Source organism: Rhinatrema bivittatum, unplaced genomic scaffold (assembly GCF_901001135.1).
Source record: "Rhinatrema bivittatum unplaced genomic scaffold, aRhiBiv1.1, whole genome shotgun sequence".
Classification (NCBI taxonomy): Eukaryota; Metazoa; Chordata; class Amphibia; order Gymnophiona; family Rhinatrematidae; genus Rhinatrema; species Rhinatrema bivittatum.
This window is the reverse complement of record NW_021820312.1, coordinates 20,516-44,179: the sequence shown is the minus strand read 5'-3', so window position 1 is coordinate 44,179 and position 23,664 is coordinate 20,516. Positions and strand designations below refer to the sequence as shown.

The following is a 23,664-nucleotide window of genomic DNA, read 5'->3' as shown; positions in this document are numbered from 1 at the left end:
TCTAGTATATTTAACTCAAACTGCAATCCCAATACAGTTTTGAGAGGTCTCAATTAAAACAAAAAGAACATTGTGAAACAGGAGCTGAAGCACTAGTACCAGCTCAGCTCCACCAAAAAGAACAGATAAGTGGGCACCCTTGGTGTATCCTTCCTGATTCACACGCCAGTGAGAAGAGTCTTCAGTGATGTTTGGGACTTACCTGTAGCTTTACCAGAGCGTGCCCTAAACGGATCCCCATGAACGGGACAGAGATGTCACTGCGGGAAACAATCCAAGGGCAATCCTGAGAGTTCCTGTAGTACAATCCTGAAAATCGACCAGGGCTCCTTTAGATTGAAGGTCTCTGAAACAGCTCCCAGTTGCTGGTTTTGCATGTACAGAGGAGAATGAAATGCAAACAAATGGTGGAAAATGTTCATGCATGGCATAGCTACACGGTAGTTGTCACATTCAGTGCTCTTACAATAGTGTTTCGTTTGGCACCTCGACAAATACTTGAAGAATGCAATTCATTGTGCCTTTTTGCTTAGTTTTGTTTATTTAATAAAATATTGCTTTTGTCACTGAGATACTGAAACCAGATACTTGGCAGTTCCCGGGGCACCACACACCATATGCTGGATGTCTGGCACAAGCTGCACCAACCGAGGACAGAGCGGTTTGTTTGCACTGAGGGCATGGGTGCAGGTTGGAGATGTTAGTTTCCACACCCAAGATCTTCATAGCCACCAACTCCTAAGCTGCGTTGGAGGAAAGAACGTTCGCCACCTGGGCTGAAGCTGGAATTGCTATTTTGTGCACAGAAAGCTTTTTTTTGCTTATAAATTATGTTTTGCTGTGTGCTAAGCCTTCTCTTTGTCCACATTTTCAAACACATGATGCATTAGTATAGCATTAGCTTACTGCGTCAGGAGTTTTAACTGAAAAAATACAAAAATTACCTTGTGCATTAGGAACTCTGCTGAATTTTAGCGCACTCACACACAGCTTTTTGTAGAGGCCCATGATGTATTTTTGCTATTTTGGTTTTCATACACATGACATGTTCTAAAAGTGACTTATTCCAGCAGAGGGCTCCATTACTCCAATCAGTACATAGTCTCCCTCGTTTTTTCAAACACTTCAGTTCCTGTCTCACCTGCCCATTGCTGGAAGACAAAGTGGACTGCATGCCCTCCTCTTACCCAGCAGCTTGTTAATAAAATACTCATTATTAGAGAGAGTCATTTATTTTATTAATTAATCCAAATGCCCCCTTCCAATGGAGGGTGATCAAATGTATAGCCTGGATTGGATCCCCTCAAGAAATACAAACCATGAAAAACAGAAGCATGGTTTCGTTGGCCTTTCCTTGCACTCAGACTCTTTGCCCAGCTTGTGGTCCTGGGGTTTGCCAGAGATCCTCCAAACTGGGCCAGCTGGGAAGGCTAGGAGGGAAACTTAGTGACCGAGCCACGGTCTCAGAGTACAGGAGTAGGGGGAGGCTGCAGCTCACCACAGAGCTTCGTTAGCAGTATCCGGTTGGGGCTCGGTGCCGACAAGCCAGTGGGAGCATTGGGCACCGTGCAGCGCAGCAGTATAGGAGGTGCGGGAATCCAAAGTGTGAGCGGGAACGCAATCGTTAATGACCTTGGATTTTACAAACTCTATTGGACCCTGCACCGTGAGGCTTGGTGAAAAGTTTTTTTCTAGCTACACAGTTGCGTCACAGCTAGATGAAGTAAGCGCACGGTACTTGTGTACACCACCCTGCTGTCAGACTACTTTGTGTAAATACCAAAATTAAACTGTTTTATAGTAAGGACTCCTGTCCAGGACATGTTAGAACAGCTATTCAGGTTAAACAAAACACACAGGTTTTAGAACAAATAGGCAAAGAAGTGGCTGGAATGAGAGAGGCGGCTGGCTCATCGTTTTCTTAGCACTCACCATTGATTGGCCGCTGCCCTGGTTGTGCAGGATGCAGTAAGTCAGCCCAGGCTTTAACCGCTCACCTCGGAGGATTCTGCGAACTATAGCGCTAAGATAACATATCCCAAAATGGCCTAGAAAGGAGCATAAAAATCAAAGCTGGTTGCATAGCTTAGCTCTCATGTTTCTGCCTCCCAAAGGCTTTCAAATGTAACATTTATGGAGGCCACAGACTGTTTGGTGGAGAGATGTTGCTGCTCCTATCAGACACACCATCTTTGGTCACCTGCCTATCTTGCCCAAGCTTACAAATGACTCCAACAACTGAAAGCCAATGCTTTCATATTTAAAAACAAACATCTTTATTTTCTAGTTTTTATTTTTTTATGCCATTTACCCCAGTTCACAGTCAAGAGTAACATGGTCACCTTGTAAAATAAACATCAAAATTAGTCACAAGGAACGTCACTTCATTTCTTTTTGGTTTTTACATATGGAAATGAAAAATGCACACATTGACAAGGCTCTCGGTTTTTTCCAACACTTGTTACCTCTGGCTTCTTTGACAAACAAGTAAAACAGAGTCACCGTCTTCAGGGAAAGCTGCGCTTCAGAAGCTGACGGCGTGTGTATAGCGGCCAGTGGAAGGTTTCCAGCTCTTGGGCTGTGTCGTTCAGTGGTTTCCAGTAAGAGTCAATAAAGATGCACAAGGAATGCTTGGGAACACGGTCAGTGGTGCAGGAGGAGGAATGTAACCAGGCTGCATGCTTTAAGAGCACAGGGTAAGCATGGGGAAAAACATGAAAAACAAAAAAAGTGTACAATATTCATCCACATAAGAGTGTAAACCACCCCTAGCGCAGCCTGCTGAATGCAAGTCGTGTCAATCCCGCATTTCAGACTCCCGGGTCACACGGGATTCTGAGAACGGCAGTCCTGCTTTCTGACTTGGCAAAAACCCAGAAGCCTCCCCTTAACATGTTTGGAAATGGGATATGAACACCCCCAACCCTAGTATTAGCTGAAATTTGTTTTGCTGGCTTGCGAGTGATCCGGCTGATCTAGCATGGGTCTTTCATGTGATTTCACACATTGGGGGGGGGGGGATTTCCCTTTGACACCAAGAATGAGATTCTAACTGGAAAGCTAGTACAGAAAGCAGGGCACACACCCCAAGTCACTTAACTCCCCACCCCCCCAAACACATCAGCAATGAAATGTCCACAGTCAGATTCCCTTTTACAAATTTAAAAAAAAAAAAAAAGGGGGAAAGGAGGTGGAAGCACGGCACAGTCCCACTCCCGAGTGGTTATCTAGACCAAAATGGGTCTGCCATCTACCAGAGAAAGGGGACACCTCTAGAGACCCAGCGACTTCATCGCAGCGAGGCTTAACATGAAGCAAATCAACCCAGAAAGCCTGCTCTCTGCAGTCAGACACCAGATCAAAACTAAATTAGATAAATAGAAAAAAAAACCAAAACAAAACACGGTCACTAAAAAGCGTGTTTCGTGTGGCATGAAAACACACATTCTGCTACAGCTTACAAAATATATGTTTTACAATATGTCCCATATTTATATTAGCATAAGCCAACCTGCCTTAAAAAATAAGGTTGTAAGAGACTGCCTTCACTTTTAATAGATATAAAAACTAATTTTAAATCCAGAGCTTCCAAACCATAGAATCTTTTAAGAAAACATGCAAAGGATACTTGAATAGAAGTAGAAAACCTGCATCACTCACCAGGAAGAACAGATACAAACAGCCCTTAAAAACATCTAAAATACTGTTTCCTCGCCCCTTCTTCCACCCCCCCAGTGATCGTAATCTATGGGCCTCATTTACTAAGTCTTCTCCGCCAGAAACACAAGGAGAGGAAAACAAAAACCCATAGAAAATCAGGGCCTGGGTGTCTTGTAGAAGAATTATTGCCACACGCATTACTCAGTTACCACATGGGCTTTTCAGCTTTAAACCGCAGCATCAGCATTAAGACAATTACATTTTCCAGATCTCAAAGTACGAGCAGTCAATTAGCTTATATGTATGGGCACAATCTGGCAAGGAAGGGCCTATCAAATAGCCTTGAAGGATTCCAGCTCCACAGAGTTGATGGCAAGCTGAATAAATCCCCCCCCCCCCCCCCAATTTCTACAAAAGTCAAGCAGGCCAACAGCTGTTTGTCATCCAGCAGTGTGGAAAAGCAAAAATGTACATCACTCAAAAGTTTCCTACTACATGTACTACATAAGATTACACAATCTTTGTTCCTATCGAGTATATAATACAGTACTCACACATCCAGGAACATGATAATATAGCAGGCACTTGGCATGCCAGGTAACCTTTTATTGGTTGCAGTTCTCCACCGTGAGACTGAACGGTTCTCAGTGCACACGGAATGACAACCCACAGAGCCACACGCACGGTAGGATCAGGCAGCGGTTGTCACGTGTGGAGACAGAGCAGAGCAAAATGATTTGCAGGGCCCTCTGCAAATATTTGAAGAAGCACAGTAACATAGGTTTGTCCAAATTATCTGGAATCACAGTAGTCTTTTCAGAAGGCAGCAAAGTTATCTAAAAGCTCTATGAATAGATCACAAATACTTTAGGTTTTTCATCCATGTAAACTCCAGAGTTTTCCATATTATCTAAGAGAATACTTTTGTCCTCTAGTTGAATGACTTTAGAGTCCGACGTACGGTCCTTATTTTGAATGGCACGTGGCAGGTTCTCCCAGCTCAAGTCCAAATCCTTGAAGGCGTGGAGTAAGAAGACCCCCAAAATGATGAAGAGAAACCCACAAACGGTTCCCACGATATCCAGGGCAGACATGGCAAACCATTCTTTGAAGAGTATGATGGAAGTAGTGATGACGACGGTTGTGAAGAAAACATAGTAGATCGGGAATACCAAGGAGGTGTTGAAGACATCTAATGACTTATTGAGGTAGTTCACTTGAGTAGCAACAGAAATGATCAATGTGATGAGGAGAATCCAGGTAAGTGGGTTTTGCACCACAGGCTGATGAGTGAAAAGGCCCTTTATAGCGATACCCAGGCCTTTAACGGAAGACACGGAGAATGCGCCGATCAGGGAGCAGATGGAAATGTAAATCAAGATGTTGCTGAGGCCGTAACAAGGCGACAGGTAGAATATCAGAACTAAGCATGCGATGAAGATGATGGAAGCAAAAACTATAAAACCTGTGGGGAAAAGAAGGAAAACACATCAGAAGGTGGTCATGCAGCCTTCTATATAATACATAAGTTTATCAATAAACAAAAACGGTACAGACGTAAAGAACCAAAAAGTCATTGTCAATCAAATGAAGAGTAAAGAATGTAACAGCCAGTGGGGAAAATAAGGAAACAAAAAGAATAACATGCTTAGAGAAGCAGACGTGCTTTCTCATTACATGTTTTTAACCCATCGTGGCAGGGCTCGTTTACCCCATACGTGTGCTCTGTGCTTATAGGTAACTGCTTCAAAGATTAGAAAACAACAGATACGTACTCTACGGCAATCATGTTTGCAGTGCTTAGCCATGGTTTTCAAAATCTAATTTAGCTGCTAATATCCCCGAGAGCAGTTCTACTAGAACTGTCACAACAGTCCTCATCCAGGGAGATCAGATTGGTTCATACAATATAAGGGATGTCGTTTGTGATAACACAGCCCATACTGACTGTTCTGATCTATTAAGAGGAGTGCTGCCCTTTACTAGAGATTTTGGCAGGTCAAAGTACATCAGGCCAAAATCAGGAACCATTTTCTCTTGCCATCTGACAGCCATTCATTAACAGCAGCACCTGCTGCTGCATTGCACTGGGATCTGGGGAGTGCAAAGTTTATTGGTTTCTGGCTGACAACTGTTCTGGTGATGGCTGGGCTATGGGTGAGGGAGGGAGGGAGGGAGGAACTCAGAGTTGCACAGGAAGGCACATAGTCACAACCAATCTCTGCTAGGAATACAATACTAACTGGTGCCCAAAAGGGAGCAGGAACCTGCCGGGTAAAAAAAAAATTGCTGTCAAACTGCTCCCAGCATTAATGCACCTAACAAATCAGAACAAAAATCAATAAGAGACCTTAATGTGGCATAATTACAACTGTCTGGAGTCAACCAACAGTAGTGGAATTAAACTAACGTTACCAAATATGCTTACTGCACCACACAAACAGGATAACAAGATTCCCATCGAGGAATGTTTGTTGATGCTAGTAATTGCATGATTTCCATCAACTATGTTAATCCTGCGGTAGTCAAGAGTAACAAAGGGATCGGCTAGTAAAGTATCAAAGGGGACAACAGATGAAGGAAATGCTTACGCAATTCCAAAGCCTCACTTTTCACAGGAAACTTTCTTCAAAAGGATAATCTTCTACAAAGTAAACCACCGCTAGAAGACAATTTTGGACAAGGGGGGACAACTCACCTGGCTCTTTTAATTTTGAACACATTTCATCCAAGGTAGTGACCTCCTCTTCCTCGGGAGCGTGGATCACCATCACCGTGCTTCCCAGAATGCTCAGCATGCATCCCAGCTTCCCCAGCAGATTCAGCCGTTCTCCCGGCAGATAGGACGACAGCACGGCACTGTGGCATTGGGTGACAAGACAGAAAACGGACATGAAAAAGGGAACTCGTGATGTCCAAGAAATGTGCAAAAAAACAAGCCAAACGTTTTTGTTCTTTGCCACATTAACATCTAAAAGGACATTTGAACCACCGAACACAATTACAAATGGACACAAAGACTGGACCTGCAAGAGTAGAATAAATTAGTGGCATAGTTCAGACGAAGCTGGTCGGCATAGTGCTTGTAGTACAGGGGACAAGAGCCTGCACAGCTGCAAGCCATAACAGCACTTTTAATGCGCTTACTCTAAACAAATTCCCAAAAGGGAAACCACCCGCCTTGTTTGAAAATGAGAACGTGCAAAGCATGTTCCGTCTGGAAAAAGCGAGCGATGGTTCTTTGGCATAGATTACAGACGAATCACCCACTATCGACAACTTATGTTTCAACTGTAAATTAACTACATATTCAGCTAATTGTACTCTGACGTCATGGAACCAGGCAGGTGATATAAAACAAACAAAAAAAAAACCCAGGAAGAAACTTTAGCACTAAAGATTCCACAGATGAAAACTCAAATCAAGCACTGTACAAACAGCAATTTCTCATGTCCAAAAAGCATACTATCACCTTGACCATGGGATTGAGGCCACTGTAAATAAGAATACCCCAGAGGACAATGTTGGTACGAGAAATATGATCATGTAGCCAAGATTCAGTTATCACCAATAAATCCAGGCTGGATTGCTAGATAATATCTTAATGATATTATACATCATGTCAGTAAGTAACGTTTTCCAGTTGCTGCAAACTCCCACTCATAGGCCACATTATAGACTTAATATTTGGTCATGAAAAATGGTTCAAAGATATTTCGCCTGCAATTTATAAAATAACTGGTCAGACAATTCCTTGATTTTTTTTTTTTTTATTTCAAACCAAAAGATTCCACTGTGCAAAAATTGTCACCACCAGGGGTATAGAAAAAAAATAAAAAAATTCGGACAACTGATGGATATACAAGAATTTAAAGAGTCAAAAGAATGGATTTAACTTTAACACTGATTGTGTACATAGTGCTGAAGACCTGGCAAAGGAATGGCATGCTTCTTTTATACTAAGCGAGTGCCACAAAAAGAAGTACACGTAGGATGTCCATGTAAACATGTTGCCTGGTACTCTTAGGAATTAGTTATTCAGAGGAGGAGAAGGCTGCGACAGCTTGAGACAAAAAGAGCGAAAAAATCCAGACGCAGTGACTGAAGAGTTTTGTTTAAGTTCCTTGAGAGACTATAGAAGAAGTTGTTTAGATAAGAAACATAAATTAAATAACTGTCAAGATTCAACGTTCAATTATCCAACTCTGGGAACTTTTTTTTGGAATCTGATTGGGAAACCTCTTGCTCATATTGACTCCTATCCTAGCTGCGGACTATTTGCTAATTAATTTTTAAGATAAAGTCCTCCAGCTTCAATCTAAAAATGAGTAATAGCACTGATGGGCCTATGGAAAGTGTAGCTGAATTAGGATCTTCCAAGAAGGGACCTGTTTTGGCTCATGTCTCACTTTCAGTTACCAAACCCCAGGGCTGGTAGTCTTAGATCCAAACCTTCTCAATTAGAGCATCATCCTTTTGGCTATGTTAGGTGTCAGTTGATAGTTAACAAGTCTTTATCTGAGGGTTATGTGCCAATAGAATTGAAGCTGTAGTTGGGACTGTCCAAAAAAAAAAAAAAGTCCCTGCCTTACTCCTGGCCAAATTAACTCTCATCCTATTTCCAATTTACCTACTTTGGGAAAGATACTTGACAAGTGTGTGCTCCAGAATTTGGATGAATAGATGTTGGAAAACGGAATATTACACAGTCAATGTGGACTTAAGAAGGCCTACAGCATGGAGATGTTACTAGCAGTAGGTAGCAGTAGGTAGGCAGTGAATAAACAAGTTAGACTGTTTGTATTTAGTCAGTCAATAAGGTAGCAGTAGGTAGTGTGTTTATTTTTTAAAAGTCTGCAGAACTAAGTGTTCTCCAGACTTTTAAAGAGCTGAGTGTTTTATTTAATAATAACTGAGTGCATTGTATTGAAAAACAAAAACAAAAACAAAAAAAAAAACACCCCACAAAAAAGTAGCCAGAAGCTAGAAATAAGCTAGGAGCAGTATATAACAAAGTAAAAAAGTTCAGTTACTCACCTTGGAAAGGTGTTGAGGTAGTGTGATTAGGTTTGAATAGGGAACAACATTTGTTAATCAAGGGAGCTGTGAGTCACTCAGGCTGACTAACTGAAGTTAGACTGTTTGTATTTCCCAACCCTCCCACCCCTTGCCCACCCACCCCAAGCTCATCCCTTAATTTATAGGCAGGTGCCACTTGCACAAAAAAAAATAAAACAAAAAAAACCATCAACAAAAACTTTATTGAGAATTCGATCAGACCCCAGTAGGCCACTACCAGACATATAGTGAATTCACAAAAACATTTAAAGGAACTTAGACACATTCCTACTCCCATAGCAACCTAAAACTTAACTAGGAACTGATCAAAATTGAGATGAAGGCAGCAGTCCAGCAGCAAGAGGGGGGCTTCCCAGTCTTTTGCATCGAGTGTCACATGTATGATTTTTTACCCACCGGTGAGAAGTTGTACACGTGCATGCGATGCAAAGAGCTCCTGGCTCTCAGAGAAGGAGTCCGATCTCTGGAGGCTAGAGTGGCAGACCTGGAGGAGCTGAGGCAGACAGAGAGGTATATAGATGAGACCTTCAGGGACATAGTAGTCAAGTCCCAACTTCAGACTGGCAGCCCTGGTGCTGCCTTGGAGGAAGGTGGTCTCATGATCGGAGAGCACCAACCAGATGTAGCAGGAAAGGATCCTGTAGCAAGGACCTGCTCTCTAGGTGATGCATTGTCCTTTCGCACTGAGGATATCTCCCCAAGGCCTACTGCCCAGGAGGGAAGGGTTACGTCGGCCGTCATAGTTGGTGATTCGATTATTAGGAATGTAGATAGCTGGGTGGCTGGTGGGCGTGAGGATCGCCCGGTAACATGCCTACCTGGTGCGAAGGTGGCGGACCTCACGCGTCACCTAGATAGGATTTTAGACAGTGCTGGAGAGGAGCCGGCTGTCGTGGTACACGTGGGCACCAACGACATAGGAAAATGTGGGAGGGAGGTTCTGGAAGCCAAATTTAGGCTCTTAGGTAGAAAGATTAGATCCAGAACCTCCAGGGTAGCATTCTCTGAAATGCTCCCTGTTCCACGCGCAGGTCACCAGAGGCAGGCAGAGCTCCGGAGTCTCAATGCGTGGATGAGACGATAGTGCAAGGAAGAGGGATTCAGTTTTGTTAGGAACTGGGGAACCTTTTGGGGAAGGGGGAGTCTCTTCCGAAGGGATGGGCTCCACCTTAACCAGGGTGGAACCAGACTGCTGGCGCTAACCTTTAAAAAGGAGATAGAGCAGCTTTTAAACTACAACAAAGTAGAAAGCCGACAGTCGCTCAGCAGCGCATGGTTCGGAGAGATGTATCTTTAAAGGATACTAATGATGCATTAGAATTAGGGCATCCCGACAGTGAGGTTCCAATAATAGAAAAGTAGTCCAAGTGCCTGTAACTAAAAACTCACCTGAGCTAAAAAATTCTAACTTCTCCCTATCAATTAAAAAGCAGAATAAAAATACAAACAAAAAACAAACTTTGAAATGTTTGTATGCTAATGCCAGAAGTCTAAGAAGTAAGATGGGAGAATTAGAATGTATAGCAGTAAATGATGACATAGACTTAATTGGCATCTCAGAGACATGGTGGAAAGAGGATAACCAATGGGACAGTGCTATACCGGGGTACAAATTATATTGCAATGACAGAGAGGAGCACTCGGGAGGAGGTGTGGCGCTTTATGTCCGGGATGCCATAGAGTCCAACAGGATAAACATCCTGCATGAGACTAAATACAAAATTGAATCTTTATGGGTAGAAATCCCTTGTGTGTCAGGGAAGACTACAGTGATAGGGGTATACTACCGTCCACCTGGTCAAGATGGTGAGATGGACAGTGAAATGCTAAGAGAAATTAGGGAAGCTAACCAAATTGGTAGAGCAGTAATAATGGGAGACTTCAATTATCCCAATATAGACTGGGTAAATGTATCATCGGGTCACGCTAGAGAGATAACATTCCTGGATGGAATAAATGATAGCTTTATGGAGCAATTGGTTCAGGAACCGACGAGAGAGGGAGCAATTTTAGATGTAATTCTCAGTGGAGCACAGGACTTGGTGAGAGAGGTAACGGTGGTGGGGCCGCTTGGCAATAGTGATCATAATATGATCAAATTTGATTTAATGACTGGAAAAGGAACAGTGTGCAAATCCAAGGCTCTCGTGCTAAACTTTCAAAAGGAAAACTTTGATAAAATGAGAAAAATTTTTGGAAAAAAACTGAAAGGAGCAGCTACAAAAGTAAAAAATGTCCAAGAGGCGTGGTCATTGTTAAAAAATACCATTCTAGAAGCACAGTCCAGATGTATTCCACACATTAAGAAAGGTGGAAAGAAGGCAAAACAATTACCGGCATGGAGGTGAAAGAAGCTATTTTAGCCAAAAGATCTTCATTCAAAAATTGGAAGAAGGATCCAACAGAAGAAAATAGGATAAAGCATAAACATTGGCAAGCTAAATGTAAGACATTGATAAGACAGGCTAAGAGAGAATTTGAAAAGAAGTTGGCTGTAGAGGCAAAAACTCACAGTAAAAACTTTTTAACATATATCTGAAGCAGAAAGCCTGTGAGGGAGACAGTTGGACCGTTAGATGATCGAGGGGTTAAAGGGGCACTTAGAGAAGATAAGGCCATCGCGGAAAGATTAAATGATTTCTTTGCTTCGGTGTTTACTGAAGAGGATGTTGGGGAGGTACCCGTAATGGAGAAGGTTTTCATGGGTAGTGATTCAGATGGACTGAATCAAATCACGGTGAACCTAGAAGATGTGGTAGGCCTGATTGACAAACTGAAGAGTAGTAAATCACCTGGACCGGATGGTATACACCCCAGAGTTCTGAAGGAACTAAAAAATGAAATTTCAGACCTATTAGTAAAAATTTGCAAGTTATTAAAATCATCCATTGTACCTGAAGACTGGAGGATAGCAAATGTAACCCCAATATTTAAAAAGGGCACAAGGGGCGATCCGGGAAACTACAGACCGGTTAGCCTGACTTCGGTGCCAGGAAAAATAATGGAAAGTGTTCTAAACATCAAAATCACAGAACATATAGAAAGACATGGTTTAATGGAACAAAGTCAGCATGGCTTTACCCAGGGCAAGTCTTGCCTCACAAATCTGCTTCACTTTTTTGAAGGAGTTAATAAACATGTGGATAAGGGTGAACCGGTAGATATAGTATACTTGGATTTTCAGAAGGCGTTTGACAAAGTTCCTCATGAGAGGCTTCTAGGAAAAGTAAAAAGTCATGGGATAGGTGGCGATGTCCTTTCGTGGATTGCAAACTGGCTAAAAGACAGGAAACAGAGAGTAGGATTAAATGGGCAATTTTCTCAGTGGAAGGGAGTGGACAGTGGAGTGCCTCAGGGATCTGTATTGGGACCCTTACTGTTCAATATATTTATATATGATTTGGAAAGAAATACAACGAGTGCGATAATCAAATTTGCAGATGACACAAAATTGTTCAGAGTAGTTAAATCACAAGCAGATTGTGATAAACTGCAGGAAGACCTTGTGAGACTGGAAAATTGGGCATCCAAATGGCAGATGAAATTTAATGTGGATAAGTGCAAGGTGATGCATATAGGGAAAAATAACCCGTGCTATAATTACACAATGTTGGGTTCCATATTAGGTGCTACAACCCAAGAAAGAGATCTAGGTGTCATAGTGGATAACACATTGAAATCGTCAGCTCAGTGTGCTGCGGCAGTCAAAAAAGCAAACAGAATGTTGGGAATTATTAGAAAAGGAATGATGAATAAAACGGAAAATGTCATAATGCCTCTGTATCGCTCCATGGTGAGACCGCACCTTGAATACCGTGTACAATTCTGGTCGCCGCATCTCAAAAAAGATATAATTGCGATGGAGAAGGTACAGAGAAGGGCTACCAAAATGATAAGGGGAATGGAACAACTCCCCTATGAAGAAAGACTAAAAAGGTTAGGACTTTTCAGCTTGGAGAAGAGACGACTGAGGGGGGATATGATAGAGGTGTTTAAAATCATGAGAGGTCTAGAACGGGTAGATGTGAATCGGTTATTTACTCTTTCGGATAATAGAAAGACTAGGGGGCACCCCATGAAGTTAGCATGGGGCACATTTAAAACTAATCGGAGAAAGTTCTTTTTTACTCAACGCACAATTAAACTCTGGAATTTGTTGCCAGAGGATGTGGTTAGTGCAGTTAGTATAGCTGTGTTTAAAAAAGGATTGGATAAGTTCTTGGAGGAGAAGTCCATTACCTGCTATTAAGTTCACATAGAGAATAGCCACTGCCATTAGCAATGGTTACATGGAATGGACTTAGTTTTTGGGTACTTGCCAGGTTCTTATGGCCTGGATTGGCCACTGTTAGAGACAGGATGCTGGGCTTGATGGACCCTTGGTCTGACCCAGTATGGCATTTTCTTATGTTCTTCTTATGTTCTTATGCTCTTATGGCTACTCTTTATAAGAAGTTAGAGCATGGTAAGGGGTAGGATTTTGGTCCAGCTAGATTTATCATTAATACAGTCCCAGTCATTAAAAACCAATAGCTCGCGCCACATGTATTCGGTTAGGTGGGGGTAGTACTTCTCTGGTTAAAATCTATTTTTACAGGACTGATGGCAGCGTATTTCATTGGGCAATAATTGCTTGAGATGCTTCTCATGGATCACTGCTGTCCGCAGCTGTACTTAATATATCTGTATCCATTAGAAGAACTTCTTAGATTATTAAATCTGATTTCATCCAATTTTTTATTCTGCATATTGCAACTGGGAATCTTCCAGTTTTGTATTTTGTTAAGTATATCAAAGTCATTAGTGCTTGGCTTAATGATAACGCCTTGCTAAAAGCATCTTGCTTGCGGGTGGCTCAACAGTCCCCAAAAAATGACTGCTGAGAGCTCTAACCACTCCAGCCAGTCCTGTTGCTTCAATTTGCATATCTTTGCTGCTTCCCCACAGAGAATGAAAATTAATTTTTTTTTTTTTTACAAAAATGATCCAAACATGTAATGCCTCTAATTACAATTTAAATATAACTGGACCAGGCTAGTAGCAAGCGCTGGTTCAGTTCCCAGGCCAGGACTCTGTTCCCCGGGCCACCAATGCTGTGACTGCTTTCATAGCCCCTGGGGGGGGGGGGGGGGGGAGTCCCAGCTACTGCTCAATAGCGACACCTAGTGGCACGTCAGCTGGGTTCCAGAGGAAGCCATGACCTGCAGCCCCCTGGACAAAGGACCACAGCTGCAACAGCTGGGTGGGGAGGATATAAAAACAGTTGAAAAGTCCCCAGACAGTTGGGAATGAAGCTGCTTGGTGCCGTAGCCCACGAGAGGTATATTTTATTGGAGCTGGAAGCCCAGGAGGAAGAGGAGGAAACTAGTGGCCCCAAACAAAGTGACTAAATTTTGGTTCAAACTAAAAAAAAAAAAAAAAAAATACAAAATAAAACAAAACCCCCAACTACCGACAATACTAAGTCTTCCCAAAAGCATCCAAGTGACCCCACAGCCAGTTAGCTTTTCCTGATATCTACAGTGAATCTGCATGTGCTGAGAACCAAGCATACATACATTTATTTTATGCTCAGTTGGCTTTAAGATCCCCAGAACAGGCTTGCAAAACCCTACATAAGAACAAATCTTTTCATAATCCAAGGAAATAAAATAAAATAGAACTTATGCTACATCTTTGCTTTGATCTTTTTACCTTTCATTTTTCTCCCTCTGTGGTGAAGTAGCTAAGATACACAAATTGAAGCTGCAAGACCAATTCAATAGGGCTTTTAATAGGATTTTCTGCTGCTGCTCCATGGTAGTAAACGGGGCCAGCATTAGGAGTGTGCATCCTGTGCAGCTACACAAGGTGCTGCCAATTCAGGGGCACGGTGATGATTTTGAAGGGGAACCACCACTTCAGCCATGGAGAGCAGTATGGTACCGCGGCACCGCTCCTGGTGTCCACACAGGGTGATGCTGGTGCTAAAGCTTGTCCAGGTATTAAATTATAGTCACTGACATTTTGCTGGCTTGGACTATATCCTTTTCATTTATAAAACATTTGAACATAAGAACATGCCATGCTGGGTCAGACCAAGGGTCCATCCAGCCCAGCATCCTGTTTCCAACAGAGGCCAAAACCAGGCCACAAGAACCTGGCAATTACCCAAACACTAAGATGATCCCATACTACTGATGCAATTAATAGCAGAGACCATTCCCTAAGTAAAATTGATTAATAGCCATTAATGGACTTCTCCTCCAAGAACTTATCCAAACCTTTTTTGAACCCAGCTACACTAACTGCACTAACCACATCCTCTGGCAACAAATTCCAGAGCTTTAATGTGCGTTGAATGATAAAGAATTTGCTCTGATGAGCGTAATCAGAATGCTGGGAATGGCACACAATTTGTTCTTTATTTATTTTATTTATTTATTTATTTAAATGATTTTATATACCGACAACCGTTTGCACATCGTGTCGGTTTACAAGTAACTTACAACCAAAGTATATATAGGCATAGCCTTTTCAAAGAACAGTATGCAAAAGAACGCAGTAACAGAACAATAACTAGATAAATTGAAGAGGGAGGGATTCAGATTAGGAGTGACAAGGGAGGGTGTAAACTATGACACAAAGGGATAGGTTATGTACAGGGTTTAGAGAAACATTCATTATGTACACTGGAAAATGTAAAACAGTACCCTTGATTATTGGGCAGTATGCTGACAACTTTCCTACCTGTTCCGGCTCCGGTTACCTCACACCCTCCCCCCCCCCCCCCCCTCATTTCTGGGATGTCAGATTCCTCAAGATGTTCTGCTGACCTCAGCATGCAACAGAGCTAAACAACAACAAAAATATACAAGAATGGCAGCTACTGTACCCAATAAGCACGCTGAGGGCTCCGAGCGGGGTGACCACCGTTGCGGGAGCAAACGCGTAGGCAGCAAAGTTGGCAGCTTCACCGCCACCCACTAAAAAAGGAAAATGAAGAGAAAGTGGATTTATGCATTGCAAGCTAAACATAAGCACTGCCATGCCGGATCAGTACCCGGCTCATTGAGCCCAGCATCCCGTCTCCCACAGTGCCCAGTAGATCTATTTCTCGTTACTCACAGGGATAAGCGAGGGCTCTCCCCAAGTCTACCTGGCTAGCGATTCATGGACTTCTCCTCCAGAACCCTCTTAAAACCCGGCTATGCTGGATGTTCTGGCCATGCCCTTTGGCTGCCGACTCCATAGCTTGACTGTGCAGAAATAAAATACTTGTTTTAAATAAAATAAATAAAATAAAACACTTTGTTTTAAATCTGCTGCCTGTTAGAAATCGGGCGCCAGCGAGCGGGGAGGCCACCCTCCTTCCTGGACCCCGCGGGAAGTGAACACCATCTTAAATAATAAAAAAGTAACGGAACTATCATCAGGAGGTGAGGGGAAATGGGTGACTGCGCTGTGTGACCAGGCCCCTCCCCCGACGTCAACTCTTTGTGCTTCATTTACTATTTTTTCTTTTACGTTTTCTGTTAAGTAACCTTTTTTCAAGTTCCTACCTTATGCCTTTGTTAACAATTTTATTATAAATGTTCTCTGTATTTGACTATGGAAATATTTTTTCCTGCTTTTTCTGTTTTATGTAAACCGGTATGATTTGCATTTTAATGTAAGAATGTCGGTATATAAAAATTCTAAATAAATAAATAAATAAGTTATTCCATGGACTGTGCAGCAAAGAAGAGAGACTTAAGCAGCCCCGAGATCTCTCCCCCCCCCAAGCAATGGACGTGTACTCCTGGGTAACCCGAACTCTCTCTGCCAAGGTCCTCCCGACCCACTGCAGATTGTGATCAAAAGTACCAGCGTGCCCTCCAGTATAGAATGCCTCCCTCACGCAGCCAGGTGGTCAGTTCAGATTTAAGTTTCTGACAACCAGTGAATAAAAAGTTTGTACTTCTGCCAATCGGTCCGCTTTCATTTGTGGAAATCCATAAAAGTCACTAAACAAGTTATACATGGTACTTTATACAGGGACAATTTTCTTAAAAATAGAACAAGAAGTACTGGGTCCGAGCCAGCAGCAGCCTCCACCTTCTAACCTGGCTGCAGAGGGGAAAAGGGTACAATTTAGTGCTGTTCCCAAAAAAAAACCATACAAAAAAAACCCCCACCCCAGCACTGCCTTTTTCCCCTCTGCAGCCAGCTGTGATGAGCTTCTGAGAGTTAAACTTCCTTTGTCAGCTCAGTGCAATCCATAGCACATGTGATGAAAGGAATAACAAAATCTAGTCCTAATTTACGGGCCGATACAGTAAGGTGCGGTAGAAGAGTTGCGTTAGGGCCGGGCGCACCCACAGTTCGGATCACATACCACTCGATACTCTAAATGGCATGCAAATGCAAGCTGCGTCCAACCCGCGTCCATAAAGCGCAATCCATTTTACTGTATAGGCACTTTATACAGCGCCTATTCAGTATCCTGGGTGCGCTGGTACCTGTCATTTCAAATGCAGGTACCAGGAAGTGGATCCCAACTTTAACCAAAAGAAAACCTAAAAACCTAAAATCCCCTCCTCCCGAAGCGACTCGACCTGTAAAGTATTGTGAATAAGTGCAACCAAAGTTAACTTACTTTTTCTTTCTTTCAGCCCTCGCTGCCCTCCTCCGGAGGCGCGCACCGCGGCTCCCCTGCCTCCCGGGGGCAGCCGGCGACAAAAGCGGCTTACAGCGGCCCCCGCCGGCGAAGACGGATGAACGCACGCCCGTGACGTATGCAGTGACGTCACGCACGCCCGTTCATGTGCTTTCGCTGGCTTGAGCACCCGTGCACTACGGGCGTGCGTTCATCCGTCTTCGCCGGCGGGGGCAGCTGGAAGCTGCTTTTGCCGCCGGCTGCCCCCGGGAGGCAGGGTGCGCGCCTCCAGAGGAGGGCAGAGAGGGCTGAAAGAAAGAAAAAGTAAGTTAACTTTGCTTACACTTATTCACAATACTTTACATGTCGAGTCGCTTCGGGAGGAGGGGAGAGAGGGCTGGGGCTGCCCCGGAGACCGGCATCCATGGACGCGTCCAGGGCAGGTGAGCGGGGGCTGGGGGAAAGTTTGCCGTCTACCCTTACCCCTGCCTCTAACATAGGGGTAGGGGTAGGTGGTAAATTAGCAGGTTAAACGCGCGGCTAAACTGCAGGTTAAAAAGGCGATAGTCGGGGCGCACGTTACTGAATGGGAGGGAATAGCTAATCCGATCGCTTACATCTCATATCCATGCCGCGGGCGGAAAGGGTCACCCGGGGATTTAAAGAAGCGGTAAGGATGGGTTAAAAGGAATAGTGAATCGCGGGTTGGACTAACGCAGCCAAATTGTGAGTAGAAAGCGGGTTAGAAGCAGGGTAACTGCGGCCGCACTTCACTGTATTGGCCTGTTATTTAGTCCAATTAAAAAAAAAAAAGTGATCACCTACAACTCATTTCAAGGTAATAAAGTAAACATGTTTTGTGCTTTCAATAGATTTTGTGTGTTTAAATGGCAACATTTTCTCTGTCAGCTGAATCATTCCACTTGACTCCCTGCAACGAACGAGTAGTACATTTTTTTTTTTTTTTTTTTTTTTTTTTTTTTTTTTTAGAGTGGAACGTTTGAGGCCCAATCGCATATAATCTGAAGTCCCAACGCGCTTCCATCACTGCTACCACAGCAGCGGGGGTCCCTGGAGCGATCTCCCGCTCCCGGGCCATCGGCTGCCACTAATCACAATGAGCAATGGACGGCCGGTGCCATCTTTAAAAATGGGGTTTTCCTATCGGGTTCGGGTCCCCCCAAATTTTGACATTTTCAATCATCAGAGAGACAGACTATTCACATCCCTAATGGAGGGTAGGGTCAAAGAGCTGCATTCACTATTTAGAGCAGGGGGTGTCAAACTGCATTTCTGAAAGACTGCAATCCAGTCTGCTCTTCAGGTTATCTGCGATGAATACGCAGACCATATCTGCGTGCGCTGCCTCCATCCTATGCACATTTCTCTCATGCGTGATCATTAGGGACATCCTGAAAACCAGACTGGATTGCAGTTTGATACCACAGATTTAGATCTTGCGTCTGCCTGACAGATGATAAATACGCTACACAGATGCTATTCAAACACATCCATTGCATCCCAAGGCACCTGGTGCAGATGTACCAGACTATAGTTCTTCTGAAAAGCACCTTAAGAAAAGATGTGTTGCTTGGGAAGGATCACTCATGTCTATAGCTCTACTATATATACCCAGCACTGTATAGATACACATAAGCAAGGGTGGTCCCTGCTGCATGCAGCACACAATCTAGTCAGAGAAGAGTCAAATAAGAGGCTTCAGGACATTTATTACAGTAAAACACTAATGCCATCGGGAGCTGCCAGGGTTTAAGATTTAACAGCAACCTGAAAAATCAAGGTGGATTCTTGGACAGTTGAACGGGGCCATGAGGACTAGCCAAGCAGAACACCAACCAGATGTTTTCTGGCTGCGGACAGCTCGTTAAACCTGTTTGACAAGTTGCCGCAGGGAATGGGAGGGTTCTACACAAGTGAACTGCAAACCCATTGTGTCCTAGTCAGTCCCCACCTTAAAATGTTCAATGGAAATGTCTGCAGAGACCTGGAGGTCTGCTACCTTTGCTTCAGATAGCAAAAACAGCCATTTAAGGCTTCAGAGACAAATGCCTGCTGTAACTTTAAGCAGGCTACAAACCACCAACCTGACTTCCAAACCATAAAAAAAAAAAAAACAGCAAGCAGACCTTTGCAAGTTCACTAGAGAATTGCGAGGAAGTATCAGTCTGGATGGTTAAAGAGAACTGGAAAAAAACAAACAATGGTTCACAAATAGGAGCTCTCCATGTAACAGATTCGATTTCTTGCTTACTTGTCAATAAGCCAGCCCACCACAACCAGTCCTTAAGGTACCCGTGCCCTCCATCACCTAGGAAAGAAGGTAAAAAGGAGTTAAATCAAGCAAAAATAAAACCTAAAAGCCCATTTTTGTAAGGACACGGAGAGGATGGAAATGGGTTCGGATAAGAACTGTCAGACTAGCTCTGGCTCTGCATCATATACACAGAAAGGCAAGAGAAGGGAATCTGGGTGTACAGAACGGAAAGCGGTAGCAGCTAAAGCAGCGCGGGTATTCAGTCACCACCGTACTTCTCTGCCTAAGTGGCCCTGAATACTTATTTTATTTATTTATTTTATTTAACGGTTTTATATACCGACATTCATCAATGATATCACATCGGTTCACAGCGTAACATGAAACTAGTGCCTGTGGCGGCGCTTTACATCGAACAAGTTTAACATAATACAATTAGAACATATTGAAACATAATAACTAGAGAGTAAGGAAAGGTAGGGGAAATAAAGCATTAAACTAAAATTAAAATAACATGATTACAAGAGGGTAAAAAGAGAAAAAAGGGGAGGAAAAGTGACAGAAGAATGAAATTAGATTAATAAATTAATGTAGGCAAAGATTGCAGGTATATACAAAATGTACAATTATAGGGGATAACATGAAATAACAATTGAGAAGGGAAGGGGTGAGGAGAGGGGGGGAGAAGAAGGGGTTGGAAGGGAGTAGGGTAACACAGAAGGGAGTGAGAGGAGGAATGGTGTATGCTTAGGGAGAAGCCAGTTCGAGAATACTTATCAGAGAATACTTATCAGTACTTATCAGTTCGAGAATACTTATCAGATTTGAAAGATGTGAAATCAGTAGCCAACTTTTGAATGCCTTATCAGCAATTTCACGTCATCGAGCTGCGCTATAAAAAATAGGGTCCACAGTGAACATGCAGGCTTCCTTCGCAGGCGAACTTTTATCCAGATTCAAGGGGGGGGGGGGCCAGAACACCACCAGCACACAGAAATTGGATTTTCAAGTCTACATGAGCTTTCCAGCAAAAATTCTGCCCACAGAGAAAAACAGGTGCAAAGTCCACGGGTCCTTTATACCTGCAGGCAGCTTTTGAAAAAAAGAGAAATCATGCGTGTACTTTTCTTTTGAAGATCAGCTACAAAGTCTGCAGATCCCCTATGTCACCATTTCCAAAACAAGAGGATTTGTTCCATCTTCCTAACCACTGTGGTTATGCTAAGCTGTAGCAAAAAAAAAAAAAAAGTTACCATAATTCTTTAGCAGAAGTGCTGGTGTGCTGTGTAATAGTTATATCTGGGGCTGGGAGGGAAGAAAATCCCAGAGAGCACACACATTCCTATTTGGAAAGGATGACCTTCAGCTGGAAGCAAAGGGCCTTTCTAACCAAAGAAAATAGTGGTTGATTAATCCCATCAGACAACATTTACAGAGGGTCAGGTCACTGGGGTCCTGTAACCAAAACATCCCTCCCTCCCTCCCTCCAGCTCTCTACTTAGCAGCAAAAGCCCCAGGGTAGTTTATATTCAGTGCATGGTGCCCAACGGAGGGAAACTCAAGGGACCAGGGCGAATGCTTTGGTGCCCTCCCCCTACCCGATCCACACTCCTCTCTGTACCTAGAGAAGTACAAGAGAGGCTTCCTGGCTTTTCATCCACCGCTGGCCTGCACTTTCATTTCAGTCATTTTTCTACTCCCTGCCCTCTCTCCCCCACTCCCCGTTAAGTTTTCTGACCGAAGTAGTCACCAAAAGGCGAGGTCCCAAAGTTTTTACAGAAACTATGGGAGCAATTCTGGTGCTGGGGAAGAGAAGAGGGCCAGGGGGGGGTCATTGCTACTTCTCCCTCCCATGCACACACTGCCGCAGGAAACCAGTCCTGCAGGAGTCGTGACAATGCCAGGAAAGCAACACCAAAAGGAACCAAGCCCTGAAAAGAGGAAAACCAAAAACTCACACAGCTCATTCCCTCAGTCACTAAGGACCTTCCTGCCGCGGCAGCATCGGTTACTTTTCATCACCCAAACCCGATGGAACATCACACATCTGGGTGGCCTCCTTCTCCAGAGCACTTGAATGGGTTCTGGCAGCGCGTCACGGACTCGAGAAGCCTGTGCCCATGGCGAGAGAGGGACTCGTTACGGGAGATGGGTCACAAGCTTTGCATGGAACTGGAAGAGGTCCTTTTCACAGAGCCCACCATGTTTCAGCACTGATCTTTTTTTTTTGGGCCTGGTCCTGGCATCTCCCACCATTTCCTGCTCGCCATTGCCATGCCGATCAACCTTTCCTCTCCATCCCCGTTGGCACCTGGGACACCCTCCCCCCTTCGTACCTGCTCTGGTGCCGCCCTGCTCCGCCAGACGCAGCAGACCCTTCTTTTTCAGGATGACGCTGCTTCCGATGAGGAAACTGGAGAAGACGGCCAGCGCTAGGCCTATGAAGAAGGTCATAGCTCCTCGTCTCATGCTCCTGGCTGGCCCAACCGGTGCCCATGGTGAGGTTCTCGTAGACGGTCAGGCCAAGCTCATGGACGACGCGGCACACAACCTGACGGGAAGGGCAGGTGAGGGTGACCAGAGAACCTAGGCAAGACGAGAGATGGTTAGTGAGCTCTTTGCAACAGGGGAGCCTTGAAGTTTTACAATTTTCAAGGACAAAAACAAAAAAAGGCAGAGAGCACTTTTGTACAGCAACTTTGGCATTTACCACATCAAGCATTTATAGACAACCATCTCTGCACAGAGGAGAATATTTTGCATCTATGGGCAATAGTTTCAATTCACCAGAGAGCTGTTGTGTTGACATGGGAATTAAAAATGTTACAAACATGGGTTCAGACTGGTCCAATGCATGTGATGTCTGCTAAAAACGGTCTTTCCATCCCAGTAGCTTGCAAGGATTCTCCTCATGCTGCAGCAGCTGAGCACACATCCTCCTGACTTTAAACAGGGATCTACAATGAGCTGATATATCTTAGCTCGGCTAGGAAGCTGCTGTATCTGACACCACTTCGATATCTTCTCCCTAGACTGCCCTTATGGCCTTCAGATGAGGTCTTACCAGCCATTTGTACACAGACATCACCTCCTTTTCATTCCTGGCCATGTTTCTCCCTACACAGCCTAGTATTCCTCCAGCTCTTGCCACCGCCTTATGGCATTGCTTTGTTACCATCACCTTGGAGGTCTCACTGCCATCTGATGCAGACCAGTTCCTCGTGCATCATCATGTACTGTTCCCTGGGATTTCGGCAGTCCAAAATGTAGAGCTCTATTTTTGTTTTGGCATTACTTGCAAAAAGAAATTTCTTCTACCAACCCTTCTATACCATTTTTATAACAGCACCGAACCCAGGATTGATCTAGGAGCCACTCCACTTACAGGCTTTTATCCCTTGGCATGAATGCCATTTACTGCTGTCCCCTGTTGCTTAACACGCAACCAATTCCCAACCCACACTGTAGAACTCACTCCTGGGCTACGCTGCTTACTTTAAGAGCATTCTGTGTGCAACAGGTTTTAGAAAATCTGGAAGCAAGACCAGCCAAAGATATTGATCAGATTTGTTTCTCATCACCTTCCTCTGGTGAAAACCATGCTCCCTTCTCCCCTTATAGCCCATTCAGTACTCATCTGCATGCCTGAGAACAGCATAAGCAGAGCACGCAGAATTAAACACACAATCTCAAAAAAAGAAAAGAAAATTATGTCCAACAGCTTCCTCTTATTCCTATGCACTTCCAGCTCAATCAGAACCAGGGGTAGGATCTGTTTAGTTTATTGGTTTTTCATCTTTTTCACAAAATCTAAGCAACCTGGCGCCATAAGTCATCATTCCTAACTACCTGGGAATTCACACCCCCCCCCCCCCCCCGTTTTAGCAACAGTCCCCAGCCAATATCCACATACCAAGGCTCCTTCCAGCACCCTGCCATAAAGTCCCGCTAAATCCAGCCACTAGGTGTCACCGTCGTATGATGGCCAACTTTCTACACTCAGAGGGAGTGTAGAAAGTTGGCCATCCCTCCC

General features: G+C 43.9%; 1 protein-coding gene across 1 annotated transcript; it reads right to left on the bottom strand.

The window, feature by feature from the left end:
* Positions 1-2,275: 2,275 nt before the first annotated feature.
* On the bottom strand, positions 2,276-23,475 carry LOC115081414 (magnesium transporter NIPA2-like). Its single transcript, XM_029585864.1, is given in 6 exon segments — positions 2,276-5,125; positions 6,359-6,519; positions 15,614-15,704; positions 19,629-19,685; positions 21,968-22,079; positions 22,081-23,475. Coding segments are annotated over 6 exon segments (1,314 nt in total). The 5' UTR covers positions 22,354-23,475; the 3' UTR covers positions 2,276-4,505.
* Positions 23,476-23,664: the final 189 nt, after the last annotated feature.